The 16,640-nt window shown below is 38.8% G+C and overlaps 1 protein-coding gene across 2 annotated transcripts in view; it reads left to right on the top strand.

The window, feature by feature from the left end:
- tbkbp1 (TBK1 binding protein 1) overlaps nt 1–16,387 on the top strand; it is a 70,780-nt gene extending 54,393 nt beyond the window's left edge. For both annotated transcript variants that reach the window (XM_067429623.1, XM_067429624.1), the window contains 3 exons: nt 4,219–4,334; nt 9,474–10,264; nt 13,991–16,387. In XM_067429623.1, the coding sequence (XP_067285724.1) occupies nt 4,219–4,334; nt 9,474–10,264; nt 13,991–14,122 (1,039 nt within the window). In that variant the 3' untranslated portion in view covers nt 14,123–16,387. The remainder of the gene's footprint in view (nt 1–4,218; nt 4,335–9,473; nt 10,265–13,990) is intronic.
- Nucleotides 16,388–16,640: the final 253 nt, after the last annotated feature.

Below are 16,640 nucleotides of genomic sequence, written 5' to 3' on the forward strand. Positions count from 1 at the left end.
AAATAAAAGCTATCTATGACTAACAGTTAAAATGGTCCTTAAGCATAACAACAGGGTGGTGTCCCAGCATGCCACTTTATAAACCAGAGTGTCACCTCATAGTATAGAAACTATGTATAGAAACTATCATGTTAAACTTTTGTGTGTGTGTGCGTGCGTGCGTGTGTCTCAAGGGTCTTGATGTGTAAAAATAGCTGGCATTTAGCATGCAATGTAAACCCGAATAAGTTGGCAAAACTCTGTTACATACTTAAACTTTGAATTGCTTAACTTAAAAATGTAAGCACAACTGGCTCATACATTTGAATTGCTCTTAACTTATAAATGTCCTCATTCATACATTTAACTTAAATTGATCATGTAATCAAAATTTAAATATTTTTAGTAGTGGAAATTTGGCTAGCTATAGCTAACTAATTCAGCAAATGCTAACTGGCAAGACATTGCTTTGATAACATTAGCATAGAATAGCATTTGCTGAAAGAGTACGGCAATATAGAACATTAAACATATACATTTTCTCAAAACAAGTTGATGCTGCATCCAAAAAAAATTAATAAATTAATTAGCATAGCAACGGATTAAACACTACTAAATCTCCCACTTAACATTAATTGTGCACAAATGCCATTATATAACACTCAATTTTAGAATTTACTCTCCCTTTCATATAAAGTGGCAAAGCATGCTGGGAAATACCCCTGTTTCGGGTAAATGTAAGTCTAAAATAAAAGAAAGAAGTTTAAAGAACTCAAAACAATTCAGACTTAAAATAGTTCCGTTTCATGAACTCAAAAGAAAAAAAAGTTCATTTGTTCATTTGTTCATTTGTCACATATACTGTAATGTGTTAAATTTGAGTTTGTCTGCTTTCTGTGCTTTCATCGAGATGTTTGGTATGATATCAGATAGAAAACCTTAAAGTCCTTTTTTTTTAACCAAAGACAATATTTCAAAGGGTTGTGATGGATGTTTTGCAATTATTTTTAATAATGCTTGTTGGGGTAAGGTTCCTATTTGTTCCTGGTTAAATAGTATGTATTGTCTTTCACGTGGGCTTTGCTTATTAAGTTATTTGACGTTGAAGTTTTGCTGAAAAATAGAGTACGTAAAGATAGAAGGATAAAGAATATGAATATTATAGATGCTAGTTTCAGAACAAAGGTCAGACATCGCTCAGGCAGCCCACATACGCATCCCTCCCACACTAGATCATCATCATCAATATCCACATAACAAAGCACACAAATATACACACGCACATACACATCCTCCCACTCATTTTTTTTTTATTTTACATACTTCAAGGGTTGTGATTTTACCTCTTAAAAGAACGAGCTCTTTCACATTTCATGTGCAACACACAGAATAGTGACACTTGATTTCAATACTCTAAAAAATATATAGTAGATAGATAGATAGATAGATAGATAGATAGATAGATAGATAGATAGATAGATAGATAGATAGATAGATAGATAGATAGATAGATAGATAGATAGATAGATAGATAGATAGATAGATAGATAGATAGATAGATAGATAGATAGATAGATAGATAGATAGATAGATAGATAGATAGATAGATAGATAGATAGATCTTGTTTCATTTCATATTTGTCAATAGGAAGCTGTTCACACATTCAAAAACATTTTCATTGCAGTCAAAATGGTGATGCTTTCATAGGCAGCTACTAAGATTCATGTAGAGTTTCAATGTAGATTTTGCATGTGTGTGTGTGTGTGCATGTGCGTGTGTGTGTGTGACTAAGTGAGCGAGCGTGTGTGCTTAGAGGTGAGAAAAAAGGTGTTGCACATAATCTAAATCTGCTGTAAATACTTCTTTGATAGATAGTGTCTATCAAATGAGGATAGCACTTAGACAGTGGAGTTATTGCTCAGTCGTCTATAATGATGGAAGAGAAAGGCAACTCATTACCGCTGAGTACCAAGGCTGCTTGAGCCTGACTGTGGATGCTCAGATGCCCAGAGGGCCAAATGAAGGACACAATGAGCAGAACGGTAAGAATATCCAAAGCTATGGCTCATTGGAAGCAACAGGGGAACACTTTGCAGATCACTGGTGGTGTGAGCTGGTTGAAACCGACTGGCCTGTGGGTTCTTTTGATCTGTGGTCTATGAATACAAATGAAAGCTGAGTGTCCAGTGCTTTGCCTATACTGAGGTCAGTTTTTTCTTTGGTATTATGTGGTCTCAATATAAACAGATATGAGGCATGATTATGTAACAATGCTGCTGAATCTCTCCTATTCAGATATCTTTTGGGCCATTTGGTAATTTGTGTGTGTGCGTATATGTGCGTGTGTGCGCACGTGTGCGTGTCTGTGCGTGTCTGTGTGGGACTGAGAAAGACGCAGAGAGCTTTAGTACTCCACTAACTGAGAGAGAAAATTGACTAGATGTGACCTTGCACCAGACTGCTTTAGTGGCGGCTGACACATTTAACTCGTCTTATTAAAATGCAGTGACCTTCATCATTAGTTTTGGCCCCTTGTGTGTTTGACCCTCCTCATGCTTTTTTTCATATCTAATCCTTATTTTCATTTGTAATTAATTAAAATATGCATTATAGGGACTTTACATAATGAAAGTGGTAGGTGACCTTAAAAGCTTTTGAGATTGTTTTCAAATTTGCAGTGAAGATTTTTATCCTGATACATATGAAAAATGGCACTCATAATGATCCTAGAAAAGTACATTATAACTCAACAGCATGATGATTACACACAGTACTGTATACGCATCTCTGTGGTTCTCAAATTCGTGCGAATGTAAGCAGGTTTAAAAAAAATGAGTGGTCGCACGTGCCCTCTGAAGTGTAAAAATGAAATTTTTCTCCTGTTATATCTGACACCATCTAAGAAAAACGATGAGTCTTTTATAATAAATCTCCGAAGGTTTTTGTGAATTTGGTCAGTGCAAAATCAGATAAAGTGCTTCTGATGAGAAAGTTTCTGTTTCCTTGCGTCAAAATGATCTGGCATGTTTTACATTAAAAAAAAATATTTTTGATGATTATCACAAATGTATAACTCTTCTGTGTCAGGCTTATTGTGTATCTTTTGAGTAAATAAGATAATATCAAAACAGCATGTGATAATTTTGGTTAAATGACTATCAGTGGAAGGAAAGCAACACTTTTGCAAGATAAGTAAGAGGTAATGTACAGTTAGTCAGTTGTTACTGCAAAATAAACCACCCTGCTGCTTTAATACATTTCTTAATGCATGACTATTTATCATATAAATAAATAAACAATTGAAAATGAAATATCGATTATGAGTTAAAGTTATTTTATAGTGTGTGAAGAAGGAGACCGCAGAGTGCTACGAGAGACTAGCACTAGTTGTGTAGGAAATCAGTTGGCAATTTTTGTGATGACTGAGGCTTTTTAGATATTTGGTTGCCATGGTGAGTGCCTGCGGAGTCAGATGATTTTAAACTACGCTGTTTTCTTCTCTGGCCCAGTCATGCGTTATGTTCTCACTTATGGAGTGACACATATCACAGTTAAATAGTGTTACCAACTGTCATAAACATAATTGTCAACCATTGTTATGTGTTGAAGCATATCACCTTATTATTGCTTTTATATGTCATAAAGGCTGAGGAAGTAATGCTGATATTTTTATTATCATTGTCAGTTATACAGTAATGTGCGGTTTGGATCCAGTGCAGTTCCATGTCAGCTGGTAATAGCATGATGTTAAGTGCATTTGGTAAATAATGTTTCTTTTTGTAAACTGGTGCAATGAGGCTAATTTGCATAGCAAGAATATGGCAGTGATGACGACAATGACTTTATTAAAATGGCTAGTTCACCCAGTTTCTAAATGCCCTGCAACCGTATTGCATCCTGATTGTTTAAAGGGATACCAAAAAATAAAAATGCTTTCATCATTACCCTCAAGTTGTTCCGAACCTGTATACATTTCTTTGTTCTGCTGTACACAGAGAAATATATTTGGAAGATGTTTGTAACCAACAGATCTCGACCCCCATTGACTACCATAGAAATGTATACAGGTTTGGGACTTGAGGGTGAGTAAATGAAGACAGAATGTTCATTTTTTTGGTATCCCTTTACATAATCAGGGTGCAGTACTGTCGCAGGGCATTTAGAAACTGGTTAGACTTGATTACAGGTGGTTATAATACTAAAACTCATTCTCTCTCTTTCTCCTGTTCTCTCGACAGAGTCAATCTGGCTTTGGCCTACACTGAGCTGACAGAGGAGTTGGGCAAGTTACAGTCTCTGACCTCGAAACAGACCGAGATATTGCGGAAAGCCTCCCAGGAGCCTGTGAGCCCAGGTACAAGGACAAGGATCGCCATATGACATCCATAATATACACTTAAAAATATACCAAAAATTGCATAACACCTGCTTAAATGGTTGCAAAGAAAAAAACTCTAATTCTAATAATAGAAATCACTATTCTATATGTGAAACCCACGACAATCTATTAAATCCTTTGGGATCATTTGAAACATCGACTGCCAACCCGACCTTACTGATGCTGAAACACGTTTTGCAGTGTAGTGTTAAGAAGACCTAATTTAGGTAATAATCATATTTACATACTTTAATGAACCTCTTTTCTAATAGAACCAATTTGTCAAACTCACAGTGTGCGTGTAAACAGGTGGGTTTTTTTTAGCACTGCGTGCTTGATCGCTCTTGCTGTATTCCTCAAGGAATATTTTTGCTGACGTTTTGATCGCCTCTCACGTTGAGTGTCTCTTCTTTAGAGTTTGAGAACATAAACAACTCCCCCCTTATCTTTTAGCACCTCTGCACTCAACCACACAACCCATTTGATATAGGAAACCAGACCAAAAGCAGAAGCGGATGGAGGGAAAAAAACCTACTGATTCATAGATAGAAGGACTGATTTCTCTAAATAGCTGATTGCAATCTTGCGACTGCAGGAAGCTCAGTATATATGCATCTTCTGTACAAGATCTTGTATGCCCGTTACTAGTCAGAAACTTGTGTAGAAGTAGCCTGCCACAGGTGCTGGGGTGAATGCACAGGAAAACAATATGAAAATATACCAAAGAGGAAATGTGAGGGGAAAGAGGAAGTCATTACAGACGTCTATCTGTCTATTATGGACTGTTTTCTTTACATTGCCTTTCAGGGTATTCTTCCGGTAATAAAAGGAACCATGATATGCCTTTTAATTTAATTTAAATATTCAAGCATTTTATGAATTTACCCTATAATTTTACCATTGTTAGGGGTTAACAGCTTATGACCCAGGACCAGAAGTGAAAAATGAAGAGCAAGAGTCAGGAGTGTAATTAATTAAAAGAAAAATTTACTTAGAATAGTTTGAAGTTTCAAAAGCAGAAGCCAGCTTCAAGTTTCACAAGGAGTTTGTAGGCCGCGCTCCCTCTCTCACCTTCTCGTTGCCCCGCCCTATCATCACGCCTGCAGTATCCAAGGGGGTAATCTAGCACTAGAAAAGCGTTCCACCCATAGGGGCGGCCATTCCTAACCAAGCCATCACCTGCTGTTAGCATCCCATTGACTCCCATTCATTTTTGAGTCACTTTGACAGTGAATAACTTTACATCTGAGGCGTTTAAAGACTGCATTTGTCCATTGTTTATTTCTAATGAAACACGACAATGCATAAAAGGCTCCATTACCTTGTATCTTACACTATCGCCCCGTAGCAGCTGTTTTTGTAAAAATAGGCTAACGATTGCGTCATAACCAACGCGACTCTGTCGCACAGTTGAGAAATTACCGTATAGACAGGAGGAGACGCTCAGAAACAATCTTTTACTGTCTATGAGGCAGTCGGGGGGACATGGAAACATAAAGTCAGATAAAGTCAGGGGAGAAGAATGGGGAGAAGCCGATAGTGAGCCAAAAGCAACGGGAGAAAATATTTAAACAACGTGATTCAGATTTCACTTTCCACAACTACTAGAAGACCTACAACTGTCAGACAGGTTGCTCACGTCACATCTACGTCGTCAAAATCAGTCTGAGCCTGTGCAGTTCGCTCAGCCATCAGGTAGTGAATGCCTCTGATTGGCCTCATTTTTCCGCCGTTGAAGTCAATGGGATAGCTCTGTCCATTTCTTTTACTGTCTATGGCAGTATCCCTCTCAGAAATTGAAGCTTTCGCGCCTCGATCGCCCCCCGGTGACCGGTCCCAGTATAGCCACCCCTCTGTGTTTTCTAATGGACGCGAGGCAAACTAAACAATAAAAATACATTTCAAATATTTTTTCCCCAAAGTTAGTTTATGTCTTTGAAGGCAGTTATCATCACAATGATTTCATTTCAAGTGTTCGTTTTTAAAATAAGTTTAGTTTTAGTTAGTTATTTGATGCTATAAAACCGGGGGGAAATTGACAGCTGAAAAACCGTCATGATTGACAGCTGAGATCGACGTTTTCTCTGAGTGAAGTTGTCACTGAGGCACTAACGGACTTTTTTCTGAATTTTTGGGAGCAGATTGAAGCTTTAGCTTTAATTTCTACATTTCCATAAATGTTTATTTCACACCAACATAATTAATCGTTCTGCATCTGTGAGAGTGTGGGCGGGCTTTTGATATCGCGACTGTATTTCCTGCTCTCTACTGCGCACCTCCAGTCCCGAAATCTCTACTACAGTTTAAGATATTTTAGATTTAGTCCGAGGACGTCCGACACTTTGCTGTCCACGTCCAATCAAACGGTCATAAATCAGCATATCGATTTATGATTCGGATCGCGTGTGAAACTACTGAAATTACGTGACATTGGGGATCCGAATCATGAATCAATACGCTGATTCATGACTGTTTGATTCTTTATTTGAGGAACACGGAAAAGAAGACAATGCTGATTAAAGTCATAGTTTTTGTTATTTTTGGACCAAAATGTATTTTCGATGCTATATATATATATAGAAATTATATATACTATATATATAATATAATATATATATAGTGTCCTGCCCTATATATATATATATATATATATATATGTATATATATATATATATATATACAGTCTTGTTCAAAATAATAGCAGTACAATGTGACTAACCAGAATAATCAAGGTTTTTCGTATATTTTTTATTGCTACGTGGCAAACAAGTTACCAGTAGGTTCAGTAGATTCTCAGAAAACAAACAAGACCCAGCATTCATGATATGCACGCTCTTAAAGCTGTGCAATTGGGCAATTAGTTGAATTAGTTGAAAGGGGTGTGTTCAAAAAAATAGCAGTGTGGCATTCAATCACTGAGGTCATCAATTTTGTGAAGAAACAGGTGTGAATCAGGTGGCCCCTATTTAAGGATGAAGCCAACACTTGTTGAACATGCATTTGAAAGCTGAGGAAAATGGGTCGTTCAAGACATTGTTCAGAAGAACAGCGTACTTTAATTTAAAAGTTGATTAGAGAGGGGAAAACCTATAAAGAGGTGCAAAAAATGATAGGCTGTTCAGCTAAAATGATCTCCAATGCCTTACAATAGAGAGCAAAACCAGAGAGACATGGAAGAAAACGGAAGACAACCATCAAAATGGATAGAAGAATAACCAGAATGGCAAAGGCTCAGCCAATGATCACCTCCAGGATGATCAAAGACAGTCTGGAGTTACCTGTAAGTACTGTGACAGTTAGAAGACGTCTGTGTGAAGCTAATCTATTTTCAAGAATCCCCCGCAAAGTCCCTCTGTTAAAAAAAAGGCATGTGCAGAAGAGGTTACAATTTGCCAAAGAACACATCAACTGGCCTAAAGAGAAATGGAGGAACATTTTGTGGACTGATGAGAGTAAAATTGTTCTTTTTGGGTCCAAGGGCCACAGGCAGTTTGTGAGACGACCCCCAAACTCTGAATTCAAGCCACAGTACACAGTGAAGACAGTGAAGCATGGAGGTGCAAGCATCATGATATGGGCATGTTTCTCCTACTATGGTGTTGGGCCTATTTATCGCATACCAGGGATCATGGATCAGTTTGCATATGTTAAAATACTTGAAGAGGTCATGTTGCCCTATGCTGAAGAGGACATGCCCTTGAAACGGTTGTTTCAACAAGACAATGACCCAAAACACACTAGTAAACGGGCAAAGTCTTGGTTCCAAACCAACAAAATTAATGTTATGGAGTGGCCAGCCCAATCTCCAGACCTTAATCCAATTGAGAACTTGTGGGGTGATATCAAAAATGCTGTTTCTGAAGCAAAACCAAGAAATGTGAATGAATTGTGGAATGTTGTTAAAGAATCATGGAGTGGAATAACAGCTGAGAGGTGCCACAAGTTGGTTGACTCCATGCCACACAGATGTCAAGCAGTTTTAAAAAACTGTGGTCATACAACTAAATATTAGTTTAGTGATTCACAGGATTGCTAAATCCCAGAAAAAAAAAATGTTTGTACAAAATAGTTTTGAGTTTGTACAGTCAAAGGTTGACACTGCTATTTTTTTGAACACACCCCTTTCAACTAATTCAACTAATTGCCCAATTGCACAGCTTTAAGAGCGTGCATATCATGAATGCTGGGTCTTGTTTGTTTTCTGACAATCTACTGAACCTACTGGTAACTTGTTTGCCACGTAGCAATAAAAAATATACTAAAAACCTTGATTATTCTGGTTAGTCACATTGTACTGCTATTATTTTGAACAAGACTGTATATATATATATATATATATATATATATATATATATATATATATATATATATATATATATATATATACACAAGTATATTAATGCGGCAGTGGATTTCAGAATCGCCCTTTGAACATGTTTTAGATTGTGTTGAAAAGTCCATAAGAACAATGTGACTTGCACATTCTGACTAGCGATGTTTATGTTGTGTACATAATTCTGATTAATCTAAACTGAACGCTTTTCGAGTGAGGAATCCTTTTATTTTAAATATTAAAAAATGTGTGTGTGCTGCGTCCCTGTGTGTGTAATAAGCAGCGTGTACGAGTGTTGCGTGTACGAGTGCGCCCTTTAAATAACACAAAAAATACTGAGCTATATTGACTTTTTATATTGAGTTTTTGTTGGTGGTCGTTTTCAGTTGCCTCAAAATAGCAACACACCTCATTTTCAGACCAGCACGCCCATGGACAAACAGATGGGTGTATGTATGATAGGGCCCTAAAAAAACTACAAATCGTCAAATAATTTCGTAATTTAAGACAATGACATTTCAGCAAAATAAATGTTTAGAGATGTCTCCAGAGAGGTTTGGCATTTGACCAGAAGGTCAAGTTATATATTCATTAAAGATTACGAGGTAGAAAAAAAATGTAAAAAGTAAAACATATGCAGATCAAATGGATTTAGAAAATAGTTGGGTGACATTTCATGCTGACTTTTAGAAGCATTTTCATCAGTAATTTTGAAACATGCCATGTCTTACTGCTTATATTTAATCTCTAGAGCTTTTTTCACTTTTGTGTTCCTTTTCTAGTTCAGCGCCACTCTCCTGTCCCTCACCAGAGGCATTCGCCTGTTCCTCAGCGGCATTCCCCCATCCAACAACGTCATTCCCCCATCCAACAGCGTCACTCCCCTGTGCCCCAGCGGCGCTCCCCTATCCTGCAGCGTCTTTCTCCGGACATGCATCGTCGCTCACCTCTGCCTGAGCTAAACGATGGTCCCGCATCCTATTCTTGCAGGCCTACTTCCCACCACCTAAGGGCCAGTTTCCAGGGAAGACGCAGTTACTCTGAAGTAGCCGATCCATCTGCTTATCAGCGGCCGCCACGGTTCACTCTGGACCCAGTGTCCACCCTGCCGAAACCTCGACCTTATGTCGACAGCTACCACAAGCAGCAGCAGCAACAGCAGCAGCAAAAACAACAACAGCAGCACGGAGGAAGCCAGCACATGTTAGTTCAAAGACAGGGCTCTCAGTCCGGGGTTGGAGGCGATGGGGGATTGTCTGAATCTCCACGGCTGTCCAGGGAGCTGTCCTTCCACCACTCGGACGTGTCCCACTTGCATTTCGAGCCTCAGCCCAGCCCAGCACCTCTGCATCCATCCCCACAGCCTCCGCAGTCCTCAGAGGATGAGGAGGAGTGGTCCTGCCCTCATCCCATCAGTCCACCGCGAACACTGGGGGTGTCGAGCCCCTCATCGAGCAGTAGAGGCCCCGCCTCTTGTTCCGCTTTCCCCATTCCTTCCCGTCCCAACACCCTAAGCTGCCACCCACCTGGATACCTGCATGCAGAACACGCCCAGTCGTGGCCATCCATCAACGTGAGTAGCAAATCAATGGCCAGAATAACCAACCCAGAGTCATTGGAAAAACGTGCCTGTGGCAACATTTCTGCAAAATGATATTTCATTGCGTCTTGCACATTTCGTGACGCATTGCAGGTGCAATTATGTACCAGGTGAGCTACCGAGCAAGTTTACTATGTCAAAAAACCAGATACTTGGAGCTGGTTATGTGATGAAAACATTAAAATGTATCAGTTTACAAACCATGAGGTCATAGCACATTATTGTGCGAAGAACAGAGTGAAATTAAATTGATAGTAATTGATAATCATAATCTATGTGAAAAGGAAAAAAAGTTGTTGGTGTTTTACTGCCACTACTGTTTATTTGAGCTGGAAACTGTAGTAAATTGTATGTATACTGTAGGTACGTTTTTTTGGTGTTTAAGTAGAGGCACATTTTTCCAATGAGCCTATGTTGAGAATAACATAAAGGTGAAATGTGTAACCAAACAGAATAACAAATTAGTTTTTTATACTGGATTCCTTAAAGCAGCACTAGGTAACTTTTCAACCTTCATAATATATTTTTTAAGACTCTTGTGATGATAAATCGACTTCCAATAGGTTGAATGACACGTCTGCCATAGCCTGATGGGGTCTGTATCGTTTTTAATCGTACTTTTAAACTTCGGGTTTCAGGTAGTAACCCGAGAACAAAAAGAACTACAAAATTTGACTGCTTTACGGCATATACGTCACTTCCACCAACACCCTCACTTCCTTAAATTCAGACGTGCGAGCCCAACTTTGTTCGTCGGATAATATAGTCATGTCCGAAGCAGCAGAGACAAATAAGAAAGAAAAGGTTTTGTTGGAGGAAAGCAATAAGAGGAAACGAAAAAGTGATGGGATTAAAGGCAGGACGAGGATCAACATGTGACCAGCGTTTGCTCGTCGATCGGCGTGAGCTGAAGGAGGCGTGCCCGACCGATGCTGTCATGCTTGTTACGGTGATTACCTACCACTCAAACATTGAACTGAAGTATCATATAGATTCTGTAAAACAGTTACCAATAGACTACTATAATGACGCTGGCTTGTAAACGTGAGCATCGTGATTATTTGGCGTTTGAAAAAAATAAAACCCATGAAATTATATTCATATGACATGCTGAAACATGCCACTGACTGTAACGTTACCTGGGATGAAGACATTTCACACGCGACGCCAGAAGAACTCTGAACTCCTCTTGCAGTGTTCAGGGGAACTGTTAGTGCTGCACCAACCCGCGGCGCCACTTTTATGAAGTTATTTGGCCCGCACCGCACCGCACCACTGTATATATTTTTACAACCCGCCGCGCACCCGTGACCATTAAATAGACATACAGGGTCTGCGGGTTATGAGACGACCCACGCATCACTAGTTCAGGGCTATCAGGGTTGTCTTGTCAACAAATGCACGTGCAATGGCATCCCCTGTTGCAGGATGACAGATCTTACAACAGTAGTTGAGGACATTATTTTTTCCAAACTGTAGGGGGACCCCGAGAGCAAAAGTAGCCAAGTGCTGCTTTAAATTTGTGCTGAATTCGGAATGCTTTTACAATTCAATTAATTAAAATGAACTGAAAATATAATCGTGTTTCCACCACAGGAACTTTTCCCTGGAACTAGGGACTTTGGTGTGGTACTCTGTATGTTTCGACTGCAGCAACCAGGGGCTAAATAAAGTTCTGGGTAAAAATTTCAGAAGAAGAAATAGCCTGAAGTAGATGAGTGGGGATAGGATCAAGCAGGCAGGTAGTAGGGTGATTGGAAAAGATGAGTTTGGAGACTTCTGCCTTGGAGGGCAAAGGAGAGAAATTAAGGTTTTGAAAAGTGTGCGAGGGTCAGAGCAATTGTGGATTTTGTTGTGGTGGTATATCGTTTTTGCAGTGGAGACATTTGCAGAGAGGAAGAAAGAAGAGACTTCTACAAGCTAAGGTAAGTACAGTTTTTAGATTTGCGCCACTTCCTCTCTGCAGTCTAGAGCGATGTTCACGGAGAACATTGGACAGCCAGAGGGCAGAGGTGGTGGTGCATGCTAGTCTGGGTGAGATGGAGCACAAGTTGTCTAAGCATGATATTAGAATGGAGCAGAGAGTCAGTAGTGTCCTGTTAGTGTCCAGTGCCGAAAACTGAGCAGGTGGAGGAAGTGAGGATGAAGCCATAGTAGAAAGGCGAAAAGGGAGAGAAAGGTGACCTACGGAGGAGTGTCTGTTGTGTCAGGAATCACTATGAGGTTAAAAGTGGTCTGAGGTGTGAAATGGAGTAACTAAAGCATTGTCTGTGGAGCAGTAGCGTGTGAAGACAAGGACCAATTGGTTACCAGACTTTAGTCACCATAGTAGACATTCACTTGAGGTCAAAAGAGGTCAGTAGAGTGTTGAAGTCTGCTGCATGGTGTTTTTCACAGTCACAGAGTAGTACCAGAGGAGTACCATTTTCCGAGAAGTTAGAGAGTAACACATCCAACTTCTCCAAGAAGTTACCCTGTTGACCTGGGGGACGATAGACAACTGGATTTTTACATGGTGAGTAAAAGTGATTGAGTGTGATTCGAATGAGCTGTTGGCAGATAGAGATGGTTAAGGATTGAATTCCAATTTGTTTAAGATAAGTAAACTAGTACCTCCACCCGTACAAATCGGACAAGGGGTGTGGAAAAAAGTGAAATTAGTAGAGGGGGCTGCAGGTTTGATCCATGTCTCAGTTAGGGCCATGAGGTTGAGACTTGAATGAGTAGCGATGGATGAAATTAAGTCTGTTTACAGCAGACTGGCAGTTCTAGAGCCCAATTGGAATAGAGAGTAAAGTAGCAGAGGACATATGGATACTATGTTGATTGTAAGGAATGCACTGCCTCATATGTAGAGTACAAGTTTACAAGTGATGTACAAGTGTTAGTTGTAATAGTAGGGATTTGAAAGCACATTGTTAATACAGGTTCGTAACAATAAACAGATGTACAAAAATAAAAGAAAGGGAAGGATTAAGCTTATTAATTAAGTTTTGTTTTATTTCATTAAGCTTATATGCGGAGGACGAAATCCAGCGGTAACTGCAAAGTCGCGCAGTCCTACGTCAGCGGACTAATAGTACATAGTTCTTAAGACCACGATGAAAACGCAGACAGCAACAGGTCTGAGGGAGAAAAAGTTCCTGGGAGAAATTGTGGCTTGACAAAGTCATGTCCTAAATTTTAAAAAGTCTTCAAGTTTGAAATGTCACAGTAATTTGATTTCCCAGAAAACCATTGTTTGTCAAATTTCTCTCATTCAGGAAAATCCTTTCCCTGTAATTCCTATTCAATGTCCTGTGGGGGTGTGGCTAATTAACTTCAAATTAGAACTTAAAGGGATAGTTCACTTTAAAATGAAAATTCTGTCATCCTTTACACACACATTCTTCTAAATATCTTCCCTTGTGTTCAGCTGAAGAAAGAAATTCATACAGGTTTGAAACAACTTGAGGGTGAGTAAAGGATGACAGAATTTTCATTTTAAAGTGAACTATCCCTTTAAAAGTCTTAAAAGTGCCACAGAGAAACAGTGAAAATCAGGGAAATTCAATTTCAGGGAAATTTGTCTTTGGTTTGTGCGAAGATAATTTAACATAACAATTTTAAACAAAATACACATTTCACCTTTATTGTATCCGTTTTAATGCTGGATTTTAAACATTATGGCTATCAAACATATCACTGTGCCCTTTGCAGCTGTGGATGGAGACAGAGGAGGAGGGTGACGTCAGGAGCTGCCCGTTGTGCCAGCTAATCTTCCCTGTTGGTTACCCCGATGATGCCTTGATCAAGCACATTGACTCGCACCTGGAGAACAGCAAGATCTGACACCCACGGCCACGCCATGACCTTCCGTTATTTCACGGTTACATTCATTTTTTGCTCCCGCTATTTTTAGCTGGGTGCCTTCAGACCGAATGTAGGCGATGCACCTGTGGCCATTCTCACAATTTGTTAAGTGAAACGGAGATCAATGATAACCTACACAGTTCAGATATGTCGTGAATGGCTCACATCTCTATATATCTTGCTTCTTTTTAACACAAATTTGTTGAAATTGGTAACTTTCTATTTTGAATGCTGTCAGCAATTACATACACTAAACAAAACTCACTCTCCAAAAAAATATTACAATATTAAGGCTCACATTTCAGCTTATACTGTTCCCATGATTATTTGCATTGTTTACACTTCGCCGTGGTCACAGAATTTACTTTGTGTGCCATATTTAGGTGAACTGAGTAGCTAGGAGGGAGCTATACAGGATGAGTATGAGGGAATATTAGACACATGGCCAATGGTTGCATCATTTGAATTTAAGCACTTTATATAAGCACTTAATATCCAGTTTACCTGTACCGGTATTACTAACACTAAGGCAAAAAGTAAAACCTTATAGATATAATTTATTTTTGAATACTCCAAGGTTTTGCCCTTATATAAATATTAGTTTGGCAGGACTTCCCTTTAACAGAACTGGATTATTTGTAATTATCTGTAAATTCACACTTTTGTTTGTCTTCCAGGGTGTTTGGCTGTACAAAAAGGGAAGATTTTTTTCTTTCCTGTAAGATATTCTAAAAGAATTTCCAATCGTAATATACATCATGATTGCAGCTCTGTAACACTCTTTAGCCAACACTGACAAAACACCAGTTACTGTTGTTTCTCAAGACAGTAATACTGTGATTTCTGCAGGATGGTTTTCAATCTTTTTGATGTAAATTGCTTCATAAAAATTGCTTTGACAAAATAATATATTCTTCTGATCATATCACAGAACGGGATCGGTTTTATCAGTTTTTTTAATGTATTGTAAATGTTTACCTGTATTTAAAGCCGATTATATGTATTAACCTGTAAATTCAGCTATATAACATAGATATGCATTTTGCAAGCTCTGATAAGAGCAAATGGATTGCTGAAGATTAAAAGAAAACCATTGGAACTGCTAATTAAAGTTATGTATTGTAATCCAAATGATAAAGCCACCCAGTTGAATTAGCTAACTTACTATTCCTCCAGATGGGCTTATCCATTTAAAAGACTTTATTGCTACTTTCCCTGATTCTGCAGACTTGTGAAAATCGAGGGCACTGGATATGCCACTAACCCAAATACAGAGGAACTAAAATGGGAAAGTGGCACAAAGTAGTCATAGCTGGTGCACATGTGCGAAATTACGAAGCCAAATATAGCGAAGAGCAAAATGAGAAGCTGTACGCTGTCTGTCAGATAACTGGGTGGAGGAGGTTTCATCCAATTGGTCATCTAATTTTATGTGGTAACCACTAATATTCTGGAAAATGCCATCCCAGATGTTGTAAATATGAATCGTCTATGATGTCACCATTTAATATTCCATGAAAGACTATCAAACAGGTGTGTATAAACTGAAATACCATCAATACAACCAAAGACACAGCCTGCTTGTTTTTTCATTTCTTTTCACACGATAACCACTTCACTACTTTGGCTATTACGTTTGCAAAACGGAACATGTGGGAAAACATTTTTAATGTGTAGTGTGCAGACGTAGAAAGTCGCGGCTCAAGTGTAAAGACAGTCCATTTCTTCATAATTAACCACAAGTTTCCATATATAACTTGTCTTGCACCCTTTTCAACGAACAGTAGAAGCAAATGCAAAATAAAACTTCAGCCACTATTCACAAAGATTCGCTCAGGAGTTATTTAAAAAAGCTATTGCTCTTTTCTTGCTCCTCAAAACAGTGTTTTTCTCATACAAAGGCAAATTAGCCAACGGAATGCTTTTCTGGATGCTCAAAGTATATGGTCTCTCTTTTGCCCTGTAGTTCGGTGTGTGACTTTTTTGTGATATTCTTAAATAACTCAGGGGATAAAACTTTGTGAATATGGCTCCTTGACCATACAGGACTAACTTCCACAGGGACAACGTGATAACTCGCCAAATCTTTTAAAGAGCTAAGAGGACAATAATGGGATAGAGGTATTTTGTCATAGCAACAAGGTACTGTAAAGAAAGAAGAAGAAAAAAGAACATTGAAAATGAATGCATATTGTGTCAAAATTATTCTGTAAATACTATGAAATAAACTGGAACATGCACTGATTGGGTGTCATTTTTTTAAAAATATTTAACCTTGCCATAGTAAAATAATAAGAGTTCAGTCCATGGACATCACATACTGTGAGTCTCAAACACCATTGCCTCCTACTTATGTAAATCTCGTGCATCAAAAACACCACAGAAAAATAAGTGCTTCTCAACATAAGGCCAACCGTGACGCAATCGTTGGGGATCATTTATATGTACGCCCCCAACATTTGCATCTGTCCAAACATGTTTAATGTCAGGCGGAACT

This window comes from Pseudorasbora parva, chromosome 21, assembly GCF_024679245.1.
Source record: "Pseudorasbora parva isolate DD20220531a chromosome 21, ASM2467924v1, whole genome shotgun sequence".
Lineage (NCBI taxonomy): Eukaryota > Metazoa > Chordata > Actinopteri > Cypriniformes > Gobionidae > Pseudorasbora > Pseudorasbora parva.